The sequence below is a fragment of the Gymnoscopelus microlampas genome, assembly GCF_963454915.1.
Source record: "Gymnoscopelus microlampas genome assembly, chromosome: 15".
In the NCBI taxonomy this organism is placed as follows: Eukaryota; Metazoa; Chordata; class Actinopteri; order Myctophiformes; family Myctophidae; genus Gymnoscopelus; species Gymnoscopelus microlampas.
Window position 1 is genome coordinate 44,697,935 of NC_139952.1, and position 18,801 is coordinate 44,716,735.

The window sequence follows — 18,801 nt, forward strand, 5'->3', positions numbered from 1 at the left end:
GGACTCAACCATTTTGATTTCCTTGGGAGTCCCAATCTACACAGCAGTATCATAATCAGTGTTCATGTAACTCTGAGAGTGTACAAATGGAACCAAATGGACCCGTTAGGGTCCATTTGGTTCCATTTGTACACTCTCAGAGTTACAGACACACAAAGGTTCAATTTGGTTCCTAACTATTCATTTGTCTGGGGACCCCCTGGAACCCCCTCAAGGACCCCACTGGTGGTCCCTGGACCACTGGTTGAAAACCACTGTTTTAGATGATTCACTGTTGTGTTGGTGGTGGTGTGTCACGGTAAGTGGGCTGGTGTGTGTGTGTGTGTGTGTGTGTGTGTGTGTGTGTGTGTGTGTGTGTGTGTGTGTGTGTGTGTGTGTGTGTGTATCTGTGGGGTGGAGGAAGGGGGTTTCCAAAGGGGGCGGAGCTCAGTCGCCGCTGACCTGCGTCACTTGGCCGTCGGCCGTCTGATTGGTGGACTGGATGAACATGGGCTGGGTCAGCTCCTGTCCCGCCGGCATCGTCACCTGCTGGATCTGATACAACTGCTGTGGAAACGAACACACGCACACACACACACACACACACACACACACACACACACACACACACACACACACACACACACACACACACACACACACACACACACACACAGGAGGTTACGCCTCTGAATTTGGTCACGACAAAAGCGTCATTTAAATTCCATGGTGTAAGGGCGCCGTCTACTTGCCTAAAAGAACAGATTTGTGAGCTTGCAGATCTGTTGTAAATTAGGCTAAAGCCTACCAGGAATGCAAGACAAAGCCCCCCCCCCCCCAAAAAAATGATGAAAATAAAATAAACAAAATGAAGTGCAGGGTTCCCACACATTTTTAACAATGAATTTTCAAAACTTTTCCATAACTTTTCCAAAGTATTTTACCTCATTTCCAGGACTATAGAAATCATACAGTGCAAATAATGAGACTCTTAAACAGTGTGCCATCAATGGCCCCAAGACGGACTCGAGCGAAGGCGTCACGTGACACAAAAAGAACAGATCTACAAGCTAACAACGTATCAAGTAGCACTGCATTTTACCACATTTTACCTGTCTTTCACGTAATGTTTGACAAAAACAATGTATTTCGTTGCTGTCGGGGAGAAACCTCTCATCTACAGTGTCACACTGAAAGCATCAAAAGTAGCAGATCTACAAGCTCGAAACGCGGCGCGAAGCGACGCGTTTCGAGCTTGTAGATCTGCTACTTTTGCCATTTTAGAATTTGAATCCTGAAAACTAACAGTTTTGAACATTTTCCAAAACATTTGATTAATTCCAAACCTTTTCCAGTTTTTTCTAATTTCAAAATATTTCCAGGAATTTCATGACCGTGGGAACCCTGGAAGTGTGAATGAAGTGTATTATTATTATTATTCTTATAATTGTTACCTGTCCGTCACTGAACTGCTGGAACTGCTGTTGTCCTTGCTGCACGTCCGCCTGTGTGATCTGAACACGAGTCACAATTAAATTCATCTCTAGTCCAGGTGCTACAACACACTGATTATTTCATCTCTAGTGCATTGGTTCTCAAAGTGGGGGTCCGGGGACCCCCAGGGGTCCTTGGGGGGGGGGGGGGGGGGGTCCCCAGCAAAATGTGTTAATATAGCGTCACATTAATTTTAACCGCTTTAAACTTTTATCCTTTGGCTATTCAAAAATAGCAGATCTACAAGCTCATAGCGCGGCACCGAGTGCCGCGCTATGAGCTTGCAGATCTGCTATTTTTGAAAAATCTTGAAAATCTCCGCAAACCTTTGAATATATATTATTTTTTAAAGCGAACATTTGTAACTGAAATCTTTGCTTCTGGGGGGGGGTCCCTGGAACAAAATATTTTGAGATGGGGGGGTCTGCGGACAAATACGTATCATTATGGGGGGGTCCTTGACGTGAAAAAGGATTGAGAACCACTGCTCTAGTCCAAGTGCAACAAACAGCAACATGGATCATTCACAGCACAGGTATTAATCAAAGCACAATCAAATTCATTCTTTTCTGATATTATTCACACCAATGCTGATGTTTTGTATATCTATATGAACTACCCAGACACAGACTCATTGGTAATACCAAGTATTTGGTAGCACTTTAATTCAAATTCAAGCACATTCCTGACTTGCACCAACTTGTTCTCACCCCCCTAAACCTTCGAGTTCTTTTGTATTAAAAATGCAATATTTGAGTTCACAGTATTGTCTAAGCCATACATGGGCAACTGGCGGCCCGGGGGCCACATGCGGCCCCCACCTTCACTTAATGCGGCCCGCAGGTTAATATCGGAATACTGATATATTATTGATTTCAGCTGTTACAATTCCAAACATGCAAACATGACCCGCTTTAATTACTTCAGTCTATATTAGTAGCTTAAAAATTCTATTGTGTTTTTAATGTCCAATGTATTTGTATTTAACTTCATAAAGTTAACATAAGTATAACTAAATGCATTTGAAATTAAATAAAAATGTAACTTTTCAGGATTCCATTTAAAAAATAGCAAAAAAATATATCAGGATTCCAATTCAAAAATAGCAAAAATAGCAGATCTACAAGCTCAAAACGCGTCGCAGCGCGACGCGTTTTGAGCTTGTAAATCGGCTATTTTTGCTACTTTTGTGTGACATAGAAGTACGGCATTCATTTACGAAAAATGTACGTAAAATACGGTGTCTGCCCAACAGTATATATGCAATGTGGCCCTCTAGAGTGAGTGTGGAAATATAGTGGCCCTCACCATCATCAAAGTTGCCCACCCCTGGTCTAAGCTAAACATTCAAGTCTGTCTTCTGTTCATTCTCTCGGTGTTCTGTTCTTTTCTCTCTCTCTCTCTCTCTCTCTCTCTCGCCCTCCACTCTCTAGTTTGAGAATTAGAATATTAATTTGTCCTTCTGTTCAGAGTTATGTATATACAGTGTGGTGCTTATTTATTTTGTTTATTATTATTTATTGTTTATCTATTTATTTTATTTTTTTGTGTCACCATGTTGGCACTGGAAAAAAAAAAGTTTAATGTGTCTGAATAATCCCGAAAGAGACGGGCTGTGAAAAAGGCAGCCGGACACGGAAATAAATCATTCATTCATTCATGCAGATATTTAAATCTATCAAAGAAGTTCTGTCAGCTGTTCTGTGTAATAAGTCAGTCGACACAGTTAACCCATTAAGACCTGGAACTTTGTCATTTTTTAGATTTGAGCTAAAAAGCATTATTTTACACTTTGGGCTATTCAAAAATAGCAGATATACAAGCTCATAGCGCGGCACCGAGTGCCGCGCTACGAGCTTGTAGATCTGCTATTTTTGAAAAATCGTGAAAATGTGTGCAAATCTTTGAATATATACATTTTTAAAGCGATCATTTTTAACTCAAATCTTTGCTTCTGGGGGGTCCCTGGAACAAAATATTTTAATGGGGGTCCGCGGCCAAATACATATAATTTTGGGGGTCCTTGACATGAAAAAGATTGAGCACCACTGATATAGAAACATACGTTTTTAAGAATACTGTTGGGATTTAGGAGACATGTAGAATCGGCTTCAGGTCTCAATGGGTTAAGGCAGACGGGTTTGTCTGGGTACTTATTATTACGGACTAAAGCTGGGCAATACTTCAAGCTGTACAATATGACACAATGTTCATACACACTATTTGATGTGCAAGATAAAATATTCAATATGGAGCAATAAAACATATTGATCTTCATTCTATCTCCCAACAACAACCCACGCCTTTAATCTGTGTTATTCCCAGTGGTGGAAGAAGTACTCCGATATTTCACTCAAAAGTAGCAATACCATATATATAATATAAAAGTACTCTGTTACAAGTAAAAGGCCTGTGTTCAAAATGTTACTTGAGTGAAAGTACAAAAGTATTTGGCATCAAAACATACGTTTGAAAATAGCAGATCTACAAGCTCACAATGCGTCGCATCGCGACGCATTGTGAGCTTGTAGATCTGCTATTTTCAAATAGCCTATGTATAAAATTGGGCTAAAGTGGTTAATGTGTGCTTTATTATATAATAATCTATTATTTCAAAAAAACGTTTAAAAAAAAGTGGTTAAGTCTGTGTGTGGATTTTATAAATATTCAAACAATGAAAAGTATTAACAAGAGGTTGTGCCTAAATAACTACATATGGATCCATAGGAACACAGGTTATTTTTTTCCCCCTTATTTCCTGAAAAGTAACCCGTTCTTGGACATTACAAGGTTTCCACCTTGTGACCAGCAGGACAGATTACCCCGGCGGAGCTTCCATACCTGCTGGGTGTTGGCGAGCGTCTGGATCTGTCCTTGGACCACCTGCGTTCCAGAGACGGGCTGGGCCAGACGAATGTACTGTAGCTGGCCCGTGTTCAGCTGCACCTGCACACAGCCACCACACGGGGGAGACACACACCATTGCTTTAAGCGCATAAATAAATAAATATTAAAAAAAAAAAAGGTCATTTGGTAGAGAAACACCAACAGAGGTCAAACGGCCATTTCACTGTTCCGGGGCAGTGGTGGAAAGTAACTAAGTACATTTACTTAAGTACTGTACTTAAGTACAATTTTGAGGTATTTTGTACTTTACTTGAGTATTTTCCAATTTCCAATACTTTTACTTCTACTCCACTACCATCTCAGAGGCAAATGTTGTACTTTTACTCCGCTACAATTATTTGAAAACTTTAGTTACTAGTTACTTTTCAGATATAAAATCATGATATCATGAAACATACATTAACCACTTCAGTCCTATTTTATACATAGGCTATTTGAAAATAGCCGATCTACTAGCTCGCGTTGTGAGCTTGTAGATCTGCTATTTTAAAATATTTTAGTACTTTTACTTTTGGTACTTTAAGTACATTTTGATGCCAACACCTTTGTACTTTTACTCACTACATTATTTATTCTGGACTTTTACTTGTAACAAAGTATTTCTATATTGTAGTATTGGTACTTTTACAAGACCTGGAACTGTGTCATTTTTAGACTTGAGCTAAAAAGCATTATTTTACCCTTTGGGCTATTCAAAAATAGCAGATCTACAAGCTCATAGCGCGGCACCGAGTGCCGCGCTACGAGCTTGTAGATCTGCTATTTTTGAAAAATCGTGAAAATGTGTGCAAATCTTCTGAATATATATATTTCTAAAGCGAACATTTTTAACTCCAATCTTTGCGTCTGGGGGGTCCCTGGAACAAAATATTTTGATGGGGGTCCGCGGCCAAATACATATAATTTTAGGGGTCCTTGACATGAAAAAGTTTGAGCACCACTGATATAGAAACATACGTTTTTCAGAATACTGTTAAGATTTAGGAGACATGTAGAATCGGCTTCAGGTCTCAATGGGTTAAGTAAAGAATTTGAGTACTTTCTCCCCACCAACGGTTCCGGGTGACTGACTGACCGGACCTGACCGTTGTGGCAAATCATTCACTCATTACGTCTGAGAGAGAGAGAGAGAGCGGTTAACCATCTTAAAAAAACAGCTGTTTGATGATTACCCCACAAACAGTCAACCATATAGAATGAGTTGAGTTGAAGACAAACACGTTTTAGTGGGAACGTCTCACACAAGGTCAAAACAATGTCGGTGACAAAGCAAAGCTGTTCTCTCCCTGCTTGCCTTTCATCTCAAGTGGCATTTCCCGTCCTTATTCTCTTCATCATTTCACCGTACTTATTATAGATCTTCACTTGGTCGTTAAGGCACGCACACAGACAATGCAAGACTGTTTAGACCCCAGTCAAACAGGGAAAGAATCTAGTGTCACCACTTTAACTTTAACACTTTATACTGTTGGCTATTCAAAAATGACAGATCTACAAGCTCAGACGCGCTATGAGCTTGTAGATCGGCTATTTTTAAAAAAGAATCTCGAACACTTGTGCAAATATATATATATATATATATATATCATATAAAAAGGGATGAACCTTCAAAGAAGGGACTGCACACTCCAGGGAACAGAGATGGACAACTTACTATTGCATGAGTATTTTATTAGCACGACGCGTTTCGCCGTGAGCTTCGTCAGGTGCTATACAAAAGTATATAAGTATATATATATATATATATATATATATATATATATATATATATATATATATATATAAGTATATATATATACATACATACATACACACACACACACACACACACACACACACACACACACACACACACACACACACACACACACACACACACACACACACACACACACACACACACACACACACACACACACACACACACACACACTGCTTCCTATAGTTTTAGCAATTTTTGCAATCTCTTTTACAGTGGGCGGGGGCATTCAGGCAGGCGACTAAATATGTATTTTTTTCTCTCTGGCCATCAAAGACCACAGGACAGGATAGAGATGGTCAGACTGTCATATAAAGATGAAATGATGCCATTTAACACATCGGGTGCCGATCACGATCTGGACCGTGTTTTCACATAGTAGCGCTCTGGTGCCAAACACGGTCCGAACCGCGTTTGGTGTCTTTTTTTTTTCTTTTCGTTTTTTCCCCATACGGGAGGGGCTGGAGCAGCTTTGGGATCACCCACAGTGAATCTGACAAGGATGGGCCAGATGCATCATCGTGTCAAAAAACATGACGCACATCCGCTTCCGCTCTTTTTACGCTGGGGGAAAACGACTCATTTTGTATGCACGATCGCGCCGCCATTGTTACTCGCGTGAGCGATGTTATCGTTCCAGGCGTTAGCCAGGACCATCGGCTAATTTTCTCATGGAATGCACGTCGTGGAGTCTACAGCTTAAACAGCGCTGCGCAGCTCAACGGGGAGATTTCGACACCGAACGTAATCGGTTATCATAAAATGCTGGCGCCCGATGTGTTGAGGCTGCACAGATTTAGAAAAGTGGACGACAGATCTCTGCAGCGCTGACGTCAACTCCTGTTACAGCAACGTCCAGATCCTGTTCTCTTAGATAAAACACTTTAATAAGTGAATTTTACAGCATAGGTTGGGGGTCACAGAGATAGCAAAAAAAAAAGACCGCTGCCGGTCATCCAATTATTGGCTTAGGAATGTGACAAAAAACAAAAATATATCCATGAATTCAAGTCTCCATGGGGTGTGACTATATATATATATATATATATATATGCACCCTGACATGTTTTTAACCTGAAGTGGAGGGTTTTATGCCCCTTTAACACATCGGGTGCCAAACACGGTAAAAAAAACGTGTTTTCAGAGAGTAGCGCTTAACACTTAGCCTGCCCTAATTATTTCAGATTTTTTGCTGTTGTCTGCCAGAGATTTTTCATTGAAATTAAAAAAGTACTCAGGAGCCGAGATACAGAATTTTTAAGTTTTCAGTTAACAAGGAAGTGGATAGGAGTCCAGATCTTCAAAAAATCATATCTCCTTGGTCTTTGGGTCAAATTGAAAAAAAAAGTTCAATAGAACGCATTTATGCGATCTTGGCGGCCAAGTGCGCTATTTAATAGATCGCATTTATGCGTGATTGGCAGAAATTGAGTTACCGGTAAGTGCCGCACACGGTAAAAAAATGTGTTATCAGTCTTTTAGTTTTTTCTCCACAAGGGGAGGGGCTAGCGCAGCTCTGGAATCACCCAACGGTGACTCTGAGAAGGAAGGGACAGCTGGATCACCGTGCCAAAAAACATGCCTCCCCGTCCACTCCCGTTCTAACTCCTTGATAAAAACCTCCGTCTCTGATAAAAAACCTCTCTCTGAAAACGAGTCATTTTCGATGGGCGATTACTCCGTAATGGCGACTCGCGTGAGAGATGTCATTGTTCTCCAGGCGTTAGCCAGGACCATCCATCGTTGTGCACGCATCCATTGTTTGCGTGCGGGTGCTCGCCGTGGGTGACCACAGCTATAGACAGCACAGCGTTACAACGGTGAGATCTACTGGCACTCAGTGTCATCTGTTTTAATAAAACGCTGGCACCCGTTGTGTTAAAAGACACCCCCCCCCCACATATCCGTGTCCGTGGTGGTGTGGGCTTTCTTACGGGGATCTGTTGGATCTCTCCGGTGTTGGTGATGATCTGCTGCATGACCTGCATGGTCTGACCCTGACCCGCCTGAACCGTCTGGCCCTGACCCGCCTGGACGATCTGCACCTGCTGACCCTCACCCACCTGCATGGCCACCGGAGCACTCTGTGAGAGAGAGAGAGAGAGATGGAGGGAGAGAGGGAGGGGGGGAGAGAGAGAGAGAGAGAGAGAGAGAGAGAGAGAGAGAGAGAGAGAGAGAGAGAGAGAGAGAGAGAGAGAGAGAGAGAGAGAGAGAGAGAGAGAGAGAGAGAGAGAGAGAGAGAGAGAGGGGGAGGGAGGGAGGGAGGGGGAGAGAGAGTGAGAGCGAGAGAGACAGAGAGAGAGGGAGAGAGAGCGAGAGACAGAGAGAGGGGGAGAGAGAGCGAGAGAGACAGAGAGACAGAGACAGAGAGACAGAGAGAGGGAGAGAGAGCGAGACAGAGAGACAGAGAGACAGAGAGACGGAGAGAGAGAGAGAGAGGGAGAGAGAGACAGAGAGACAGAGAGAGGGAGAGAGAGCGAGACAGAGAGACAGAGAGACAGAGAGACAGAGAGAGAGAGAGAGGGAGAGAGAGACAGAGAGACAGAGAGAGAGGGAGAGAGCGAGAGAGACAGAGAGACAGAGAGCGAGAGAGACAGAGAGACAGAGAGACAGAGAGACAGAGAGAGACAGAGAGACAGAGAGACAGAGAGACAGAGAGACAGAGAGACAGAGAGACAGAGAGACAGAGAGACAGATAGACAGAGAGAGGGAGAGAGACAGAGAGACAGAGACAGAGAGAGACAGACAGAGAGACAGAGAGACAGAGAGACAGAGAGACAGAGACAGAGACAGAGAGACAGAGAGAGGGAGAGAGACAGAGAGAGGGAGAGAGACAGAGAGAGGGAGAGAGACAGAGAGACAGAGAGAGGGAGAGAGAGCAAGAGAGAGCGAGAGAGACAGAGAGACAGAGAGACAGAGAGACAGAGAGACAGAGACAGCGAGAGAGCGAGAGAGACAGAGAGACAGAGAGACAGAGAGACAGAGAGGGAGAGAGAGGGAGAGAGAGCGAGAGAGACACATTAGTCGTTGATTGACAGTCCACACATGTATCCAACATGGAGTTTATGATTGACACCAGGCTTATAGGAGACCAAGAAGAGATCAGTAACTGCGTTTGGCATTTAGCGTTTAACCCAAAAACCCAGCCACTCAACCCCCTACCCCCCCCCCCCCCCCCCCCCTCTTTGGAAGCGGACCACACCACACAAGGCACTGTAGATAGATGACAAGAGATGATAGTGCAAGTTTCAACAAGGGCTCCGTCTCTGACTCAGACCTCCGGTAAAAAGGCCACCTGACCTGACCTGACCTGACCTGACCTGACCTGAGGCTGTGGTGGCCCGCCCCGCCCCGCCCCGCAGAGGGTCACCTGAGGAGACCCAGATGTAGATGAGAGCGCCGCCCTTCAGGCTGAACGGATATACAGCAGCTTAATAACTTCTTCTTAAGTTCTTCATAAGTTCTTACTGTATGGTGTGTGTGTGTGTGTGTGTGATATGAAATGTGAGCTTACCATAAGCACAGTAATCCTTAATCATATTCCATCATATTCAAACAAAATCACTGTATTTTATTAGATATTCTATCTCAGATATCAGATATCAGATATGAAAATCAGTTGAAAACCCCTGTGCTAATGAAAAAAGCATCGTCACTCTGAAACCAAAACCTTTCTGTGAGTAAAACCTTGATAGCTCCTCCTCCCTTTCCCCGTATCACGTCTCTTTTTAGACCTGAAGCCGATTCTACATGTCTCCTAAACCTCAACAGTTTTCTGAAAAACGTATGTTTCTATATCAGTGGTGCTCAATCTTTTTCATGTCAAGGACCCCCAAAATGATATGTATTTGGCTGCGGAACCCCATCAAAATATTTTGTTCCAGGGACCCCCCAGAAGCAACGATTTGAGTTAAAAAATATTCGCTTTATAACTATATATATATATATATATATATATATATATATATATATATATATATATTCAAAGATTTGCACACATTTTCACGATTTTTCAAAAAAATAGCAGATCTACAAGCTCGTAGCGCGGCACTCGGTGCCGCGCTATGAGCTTGTATATCTGCTATTTTTGAATAGCCCAAAGTGTAAAATAATGCTTTTTAGCTCAAATCTAAAATTGACACAGTTCCAGGTCTTAAAGGACAACTTCGTTTTTTCACAACCAAGGTTTATATTTTAGCTTGTAATTAAAGTAAATAAAAGATGAGTGTTATTTTTTTCTTTCTATAGTTTTAGCAATTTTTGCGTAATTTTTTACAGTGGGCGGGGGCATTCTGTCCGGTGGCTAAATAAGCCTTTTTTTTTACACAATAAAAAAGGTCCTGTGATCTTTGATGGCCAGATGTGAGTTATTGGGGGCTAGAAGAGCTACTGTAAATAATAATAAAGAAAACGCGGGGTTATTGTGTAAAAAAAGACATATTTAGCCACCGGACAGAATGCCCCCGCCCACTGTAAAAAAGATCGCGAAAATTGCTAAAACTATAGAAAGCAGTAAAAAAAATGTTTTAACACTCATCTTTTATTTACTTTAACTCATTGGCTGCCATCTTTTTTTTTTTTTCCTACAGTAGACTGCCAGACTTTTTCAATGAGAAAAAAAAAGTACTTAGGAGCCGAGATACAGAATTTTTAAGTTTTAAGTTACAAGGAAGTGTCTGGGAGTCTAAATCTTCGGGAAAATCATATCTCCTTGGTCTTTGGGTCTAATTAAAAAAAAGCTTTTATTTTGAAAATGATTTTTTTTTTGAAAGAACGCAGATCTGCGTCAATGGCAGCGTGCGGGCTTTTGCGCAAATGAACGCAGATCTGCGTCAATGGCAGCCAATGAGTTAACTACAAGCTAAAATATAAACCTTGGTTGTAAAAAAAACAAAGTTGTCCTTTAATGGGTTAACATGTTATTGCACCATTCCGTTGCACAGACAGTGTACTGACTGCGTTGACCTGACTGCGTTGACCTGTGATGAATCCATCAGTGCTGACGGGCCTTTTACCAAAGTGTCCACACTGCAGCTTCATATGGAAATGACAAGGAAGGAAGGAGGGAGGGAGGGAGGGAAGGAGGGAGGGAGGGAGGGAGGGAAACGCCGCATACATACATGCATGCATGGTGCAGCAGCAGCCCTGCTGTGTGTTCAGTGGTGGAAAGTAACTAAGTACATGTACTCAAGTAATGTACTTAAGTAATATTTTTTTAGGTATTTGTACTTTACTTGAGCATTTCCAATTTCCAATACTTTTACTTCTACTCCACTACATCTCAGAGGCAAATGTTGTACTTTTACGTCCACTACAATTATCTGAAAACTTGAGTTACTAGTTACTTTGCAGATATAAATGATTACATTATAAGACATACATTAACCACTTTTGTCCTATTCTATACCTAGGCTATTTTCAAACATTTCAGTACTTTTACTTTTGGCACTTTTAGTACATTTTGACACCAATACCTTTGTACTTTTACTCAAGTACATTTTGAACAGCAGACTTTCACTAGTAACGGAGCACTTCCACGTTGCAGTATTGATACTTTTACTTAAGTAAAACACTTGAGTACTTTTTTTTTCCACCACTGCTGTGTGTTTGGCTCATGCTGGCGTTTGTGTTTACCGTGATAGGTGTGCCCTGTGACTGCACCTGCACTTGCTGTAGCTGCTGCATGGTGGCGCCCTGGAGCACCTGAGGGCCCAGGGAATGGGCGGCCGAGAGAGAGAGAGAGAGAGAGAGAGAGAGAGAGAGAGAGAGAGAGAGAGAGAAGCAAAGAGAGAGAGAGGTGCAATAACTTAACACATGAATGCAAGCAATGTTAGAGCGTTAAGCATTTACAAAAGCATGTTGTTGTTGTCGCTGTCTGGCAAGAAACCTTGTATGTCCTAAACCATTACTCTCCCAGGAAATGGGGGGGGGGGGGGGGGTGGATCCCTAGTGGATCCAATGTATTTATTATTTTGTCATAAGCTCTTGTTAACACATTAAGACCTGAGGCGATTCTTAAAAAAAAAAGTTTTCTAAATCCTTTTTTGAAAAAAAAAAAAAAAATCAAAACATTTTTTCCCCCCGAGATTTTTCAAAAATAGCAGATCTACAAGCTCATAGCGTGGCACTCGGTGCCGCGCTATGAGCTTGTATATCTGCTATTTTCGAATAGCCAAAGAAATCTAAAGTGACACAGATGCGTTCCAGGTCTTAATGGGTTTAATACCTTCAATTGGTTAAATATTTATAAAAGCCAGTCTTAACCACATTCCACCTGGTGTCCGCCACTTTGGGCCTGCCTTTTATAGGCATCTTCGAGAACATTTAAAATGTCCAATAAAATATAAACCAATTAAGTGAAAACAGACGGTTTTAGCTACTGTATTGTCAATACTTGCGCAACACACTCACGGAGATACAAGGTTTCCGCGAGGCAGCGACCACCATATACGTACAAAGCAAACCAAAGATAAATGACACCTGAGCGCCGTGTGCAGGACAGTAAAACCATGAGAGAATGACGTGTGCAGGACAGTAAAACCATGAGAGAATGACGTATGCAGGACAGTAAAACCATGAGAGAATGACGTGTGCAGGACAGTAAAACCATGAGAGAATGACGTATGCAGGACAGTAAAACCATGAGAGAATGACGTGTGCAGGACAGTAAAACCATGAGAGAATGTGACAAAAACAAAAGCAGGAATGCGGGAAAAAAAAAAAAAAAAATGGGTGAACTATCCCTTTAACCCATAACAGCTCTGCGTCCTGCCCCCCCCCTCCCTCTGAGCAGCCATCAACTGGGTGAAGCTGAAACTGAATTTCCCATGGGGAAGCTTCATAAAAAGGTGTACATTACAGCCCGAGACACTCCTTACTACTTCCTGCCGAGTAGCGCCAGCTACAACGAGGGAAGAATGTAAAAAAAAAAGATTTTCTTTAAAAGGATACTCTTAAATTTAGCAAACATTAGCATACATCGTTACCGAGGGCCATCAGCTGATGCAAGGTTACACACCGTGTGTGTGCTTGAGAGAGAGAGAGAGAGAGAGAGAGAGAGAGAGAGAGAGAGAGAGAGAGAGAGAGAGAGACAGAGACAGAGAGAGAGAGAGAGAGAGGGAAACATCATCATCTAGGGCTAATTTAACGAGAGAGAGAAATCATCGTCTAGGGATAATACAACGAGAGAGAAAAGTCATTTTCTGGGGCAAATAGAACGAAAAGAGAAACTAGCTGATTCAAGGTTACGATGGTGGATTTTTGCACGCAGCACCCCTCACTCAAGACGCAGAGAGGCGTGAAAGCCCCCCCTAGACTAGATCAGGGGCTTTTTAACATGGTGGACACGTGTCGTTTTTATTAGCCGTTTTTTGTGGTTTTCTGATGACGACTTTTGTCATTCCATGGCCAGCTGAATTACTCTCGCAAGAAAAAGTACAGGACAAGGTTGGAGCCAGAAAATGATATGAGACTCTGTCGTCGCGTCCTCCACTATGGCCAAGAGTCTGACACACTCTGTGCAACTCAAGAAAAAACCCTAATCTTAACCCTGATATACCCACCCGTCACAGTGGTCCCCCCAGGTTGATTCTTAACCCATTAACACATTGAGTGCCAATCGCGTAGATCTACGCGAACCTATTTAAAGCCGCAGCGTGCCAATCGCGTAGATCTACGCGAAGTGGTCTTTTTTGTAGTTTACATTAGATTAAGTCATTACCTACATTGACAAGAAATTTCATCCATCTAGACCACAGAAAAGTTGTAAAATATCATTATCTGGTCAAGTGATAATATAAAACTTGTTATTCAAAACACTAAAGTCACATAAAGTCATATTAAACTGAAAGTCTGATCCGAGCAGCAAGCGGCTGCCTGTGTTGAGTGAGGCAGCAGCACCCGTGGCAAGCAAAAAAAAAAAAAATGCGCACTGGACGTTAGATTACCCCCTCAGGCACAAAATATCATCCATCTAGACCACTAAACCTATTATTACAAAGCACTGAATCTGCATAAGAGCAGGGGGTCCGCGAATATGTATCACACCGAAGATTTTATCTGTTTTTATAAAGTTTATCCGACTCCGAGCGATCAGCGTCTCTCCCCCTGCTTAGCTGCAGCAGCCCTCAATGATCACTGAGTGCACACACACACACACACACACACACACACACAAGCCAAAGCCTGTCATCGGGGACCCCCAGTCCACGGCCAGGGACCCCCTGGGGGGTCCCCGATCGATACACAAGCACAAGCCTGTCGCCTCTTTTTTCTCCAAAAAAACAACACGCTCCGACCGCAACCCCCCCTCCCACACACACACACACACACATAGCCCTGGTTCAGAGCGTACACACACACAACCTCCACACACACACACACACAACCTCCAACCCCCAGGCGGGGACCCCCAGTCCACGGCCAGGGACCCCCTGGCCACCTGGGGGTCCGAGGGTCCGAACGATCCGCACCTCCCCACACACACACACACACACACACACACACACACACACACACACACACACACACACACACACACACACACACACACACACACACACACACACACAAAACCTCCAACCGCCCAGGGACCCCCCCACTGGAGGGTCCACCTCCAGTGAAAAATAACCTCAGCCTACCTTTAGCAGTTTTCTGAAACACGGTGGGATCATGGCAAAGTTGGCAAACGGTGGGATGTCCATATAAAAAATAAACTCCATGGACGGTCGCCTTTTGTTTTTTCCTCCAAGGAAAGACTGGTGATGCGAGGTTACTTGTTTTTCAGCGATGGCCAACTACACACACACACACACACACACCCTACAAGTCCAGGGGGTCCCAGGCCAGGGGGTCCCTGGGCTCCGCACCGATCACGGCGAACGGATTTATCCATAAAACTCCAGACGTAACTCGTGTGTATACGCGAGGCTGCGAGCAGCCTGTAGCGAGGTGGACGCGCACGCACGCACGCACGCACGCACGCACGCACGCACGCACGCACGCACGCACACACACACACACACACACACACACACACACACACACACACACACACACACACACACACACACACACACACACACACACACACACACACACACACACACACACACACACACACACACACACACACACACACACACACACACACAGAAACATAGCGATCATGGACAACTACACACACTTGGAGGATTCATGGCGACTGACTGAGTTTTTCTTTATTTTTTTCAAAGTAATGATAGCGAGGCAACCACATCTCTCGTTTGTTTTGGGCTTGTTTTCATAGACCTGGTGTTGCTTATTTCTCTCTCACAACCTGGCAACAATGTGTCCCACGTGGCCACTAGAAGAGGGTGTTCAACCTGCGGGTTGCGATCTCGGGTTGGGAACGAGAGAGAGAGAGAGAGAGAAACAAAGGGCTGGCTTGTAGGCCTAGATCTGCTATTTTCAAACAAAATGAGGTCCCCAGTTCAAATATGATTATTTTGGGGGGGTCACAGTCTGAAGCCTGACTGACAGACAGACAGACTTATTTTTATTTATTTATTTATTTTCACAAATCATGATAAATGGCATAAAAGAAAAAAAAAAGCTGATCTAAAAGCTCAGTAAAAGCTAGTAGATCTGCTATTTGCTGCTATGAATACAGGTGTGGCTTGAGATTTTGACTTGTGTGGGCAAAAAGTTTGGAAAAGGAAGCTCTCGATGAATGTATTGATGTTGCACTTTGAACTTTGAATTATTATTTATTATTTGGGGGAAAAAACACTTTGAAAAAAAAATTACAGTGAATAATGTTGTTTGAAATGAGCTGAAATAAGCTTGCACTTTGGAAACAGTGATAAATGTACAATCGAAAGCATTTTTTTTTTAAATGTCTTTTTATAAACAAGTATTGTTTACATGACTGATGTCAATGAAGGGGCAAAATAAATGTCAAACACTTTTGAAATCATTTTATGCATCTAAAGTGTGTCCTTTTACTAAAACCCTCATAACTCTGAATCTAAACAAAAAGGTCTGTTTTTGGTGAAGACCAAGCTGTATTCAACTACCTCTAGCTAAAGAACGGAACATGCTATCAACTCACTTTTTTTTTCAGAAAAAAAGAAGAGATTCTAAGCTTTTTTTTGAGATATTCCATTTGTTTATAGTCATAACACAAAATGTTCTGTGAGTCCTCAAATATGAGTCAGGCGTGAAAGCCCCCCCTAGACTAGATCAGGGGCTTTTTAACATGGTGGACACGTGTCGTTTTTATTAGCCGTTTTTTGTGGTTTTCTGATGACGACTTTTGTCATTCCATGGCCAGCTGAATTACTCTCGCAAGAAAAAGTACAGGACAAGGTTGGAGCCAGAAAATGATATGAGACTCTGTCGCCGCGTCCTCCACTATGGCCAAGAGTCTGACACACTCTGTGCAACTCAAGAAAAAACCCTAATCTTAACCCTGATATACCCACCCGTCACAGTGGTCCCCCCAGGTTGATTCTTAACCCATTAAGACCGGGAACGCATCTGTATGACCACTTTAACCATTAATTTATACTTTGGCTATTAAAAAAATAGCAGCTCTACAAGCTCACAGCGCGGCACCGAGTGCCGCGCTGTGAGCTTGTAGATCTGCTATTTTTAAAGTTTTTGCAAATCTGTGAATATATTCATTTTTTTAAAGCGAAAAAGTTTTACTCAAATCTTTGCTTCTGGGGGGTCCCTGGAACAACATATGTTGAGATGGGGTTCCACAGCCAAATACATATAACTTTGGGGGTCCTTGACATGAAACAAGTTTGAGAACCACTGATATTATAGCAACGTAAGTTTTTTTTTTTTTAAACTGATAGGATTTAGAAGACATTTTATAGAATTCCAGAAGCAAAGATTTGAGTGACAAATGTTCGCTTAAAAAAATATGCATTCAAAGATTTGTACACATTTTCATGATTTAAAAAAAAAAAAATAGCAGATCTACAAGCTCATAGCGTGGCACTCTGTGCCGCGCTATGAGCTTGTAGATCTGCTATTTTTGAATAGCCAAAGACATCTTAAAATGACACAGATGCGTTCCCGGTCTTAATGGGTTAAGTCAGGATGGTGGGCCCTTGCCCACAGTCAGTTGAAAGCCCCCCAGCCCTCGATCAATCCATGTACTCCTGTACTAAAGGTACTATAGTAACTCACTTTTATAAATAGCTAGACTGAAGCCTCTGTGACTGGGTACCACAGTTCCGAATAACAGCCTTTGGCCAATCTGCTTTCTCGGTTAAAGTAGTAGGTTTACACGGTTTAAAAACCAGCCTCAAGTATTTGGCTTAAGTAAGCACAAATGCGTCACCATCAATGATTGCCTTGTTTTTATAATATTTGGCATATTGATTAAAATACTTAAGTTTGTGTCAGTGTATTATGTTTTGTGATTGTTTTTCTGTACCAGGGACAACGGATGCAAATTAGCTGCGAGCCAACGCTGGAGCAATGACTTTTAATTGTGCGCTGTACCAGCAATAACAATAATAATAACAATACTGCAAGATGGTTTAAACAAGCATAGACGATCTCCTATCTCCTTACAATGCTTTTTTCCGCCTCTCATACATACCTTAACCTCAAAACACGCGTCTGTTGTCTATCACTTATCCGGCTATTATCTGGAAGTGAACACTCAGGAAGTGAGCTGTGAGACAAGACGGCTATTAGAGGAGACGGGAGGTTTGCGTTCAAGATGGAGGCTGCTGCTCGTTGACGCTGTGAAAACGTGACGCTCAGATCCGCCAACAAGACTTTTTTTTCTCTTTTTGAACATTTTCTAAACGATTACAAAATAGGGCTTGCGGGCACTGCGGTGGCGCAGTCGGTAGCGCTGTCGCCTCACAGCTAGAAGGTCCTGGATTCGATTCCCGCCGGGGACGCTGTGGGGCGTGTTCTCTCCTCCGTGTCATCAGTGCCCATACCCTAGGTGGGGTTGGCGAAAGGGCCTTTCTGTGTGGAGTTTGCATGTTCTCCCCGTGTCTCCTAGGGTAGGTACCCTCACAAAAAAAACATGCAGTAATCCTGGTCTCTATACCGCCTCCCCCTGGTCAGCCAGGGCGCCTGATGGAGGGGAAAGGAACTGGTTGGAATAACGTGTTCCTTCCACGCGCTACGTCCTACCGGGAAACTCCCCCCCTGTCAGGTGATAAGAAGCGGCCTGCTCACTCCTCATGCACTGAGGGAAGCATGAGCTCAGTTCTTTTAAAACTAGGCCGATCGATCGAAATCTGAGGCCCACTTCTTGTCCGAACTGTTTTAAACCAGAAACACGTTTGGTTTGGACGTGGTGGTGGGCTATTTAAAGTGAGCGTCGTAAGGCATTGGTCCTCAAAGTGGGGTCCGGGGACCTCCAGGGGTCCTTGAGGGAGTTCCAGGGGGTCCCCAGCTAAATGATAGATAGGAACCAAATGGACCCTTATGGGTCTGTAACTCTAAGAGTGTACAAATGGAACCAAATGGACCCTTATGGGTCTGTAACTCTGAGAGTGTACAAATGGAACCAAATGGACCCTAACGGGTCCATTTGGTTCCATTTGTACACTCTCAGAGTTACATTAACATAGATTTTACAATATAAATTGGGGTCCCAGAGATATAAATGCCATTAAATGGGGGTCCGTAGGCCTAATGCA

The 18,801-nt window shown here is 42.9% G+C and overlaps 1 protein-coding gene across 9 annotated transcripts in view; it reads right to left on the reverse strand.

Annotated features, from left to right (window-relative positions):
• Positions 1-216: 216 nt before the first annotated feature.
• nfyc (nuclear transcription factor Y, gamma) overlaps positions 217-18,801 on the reverse strand; it is a 62,275-nt gene continuing 43,690 nt past the window's right edge. For 6 of the 9 annotated variants that reach the window (XM_084081029.1, XM_084081026.1, XM_084081031.1 and 3 more), the window contains exons 7-11: positions 11,774-11,842; positions 8,074-8,223; positions 4,315-4,419; positions 1,434-1,493; positions 334-546 (exon numbers count right to left, since the gene is read on the reverse strand). In XM_084081029.1, coding sequence (XP_083937155.1) covers positions 427-546; positions 1,434-1,493; positions 4,315-4,419; positions 8,074-8,223; positions 11,774-11,842 — 504 coding nt within the window. In that variant the 3' untranslated portion in view covers positions 334-426. Of the gene's footprint in view, positions 547-1,433; positions 1,494-4,314; positions 4,420-8,073; positions 8,224-11,773; positions 11,843-18,801 lie in introns of all 9 variants that reach the window. The other 3 variants (XM_084081032.1, XM_084081033.1, XM_084081034.1) reach the window with 3 other exon arrangements.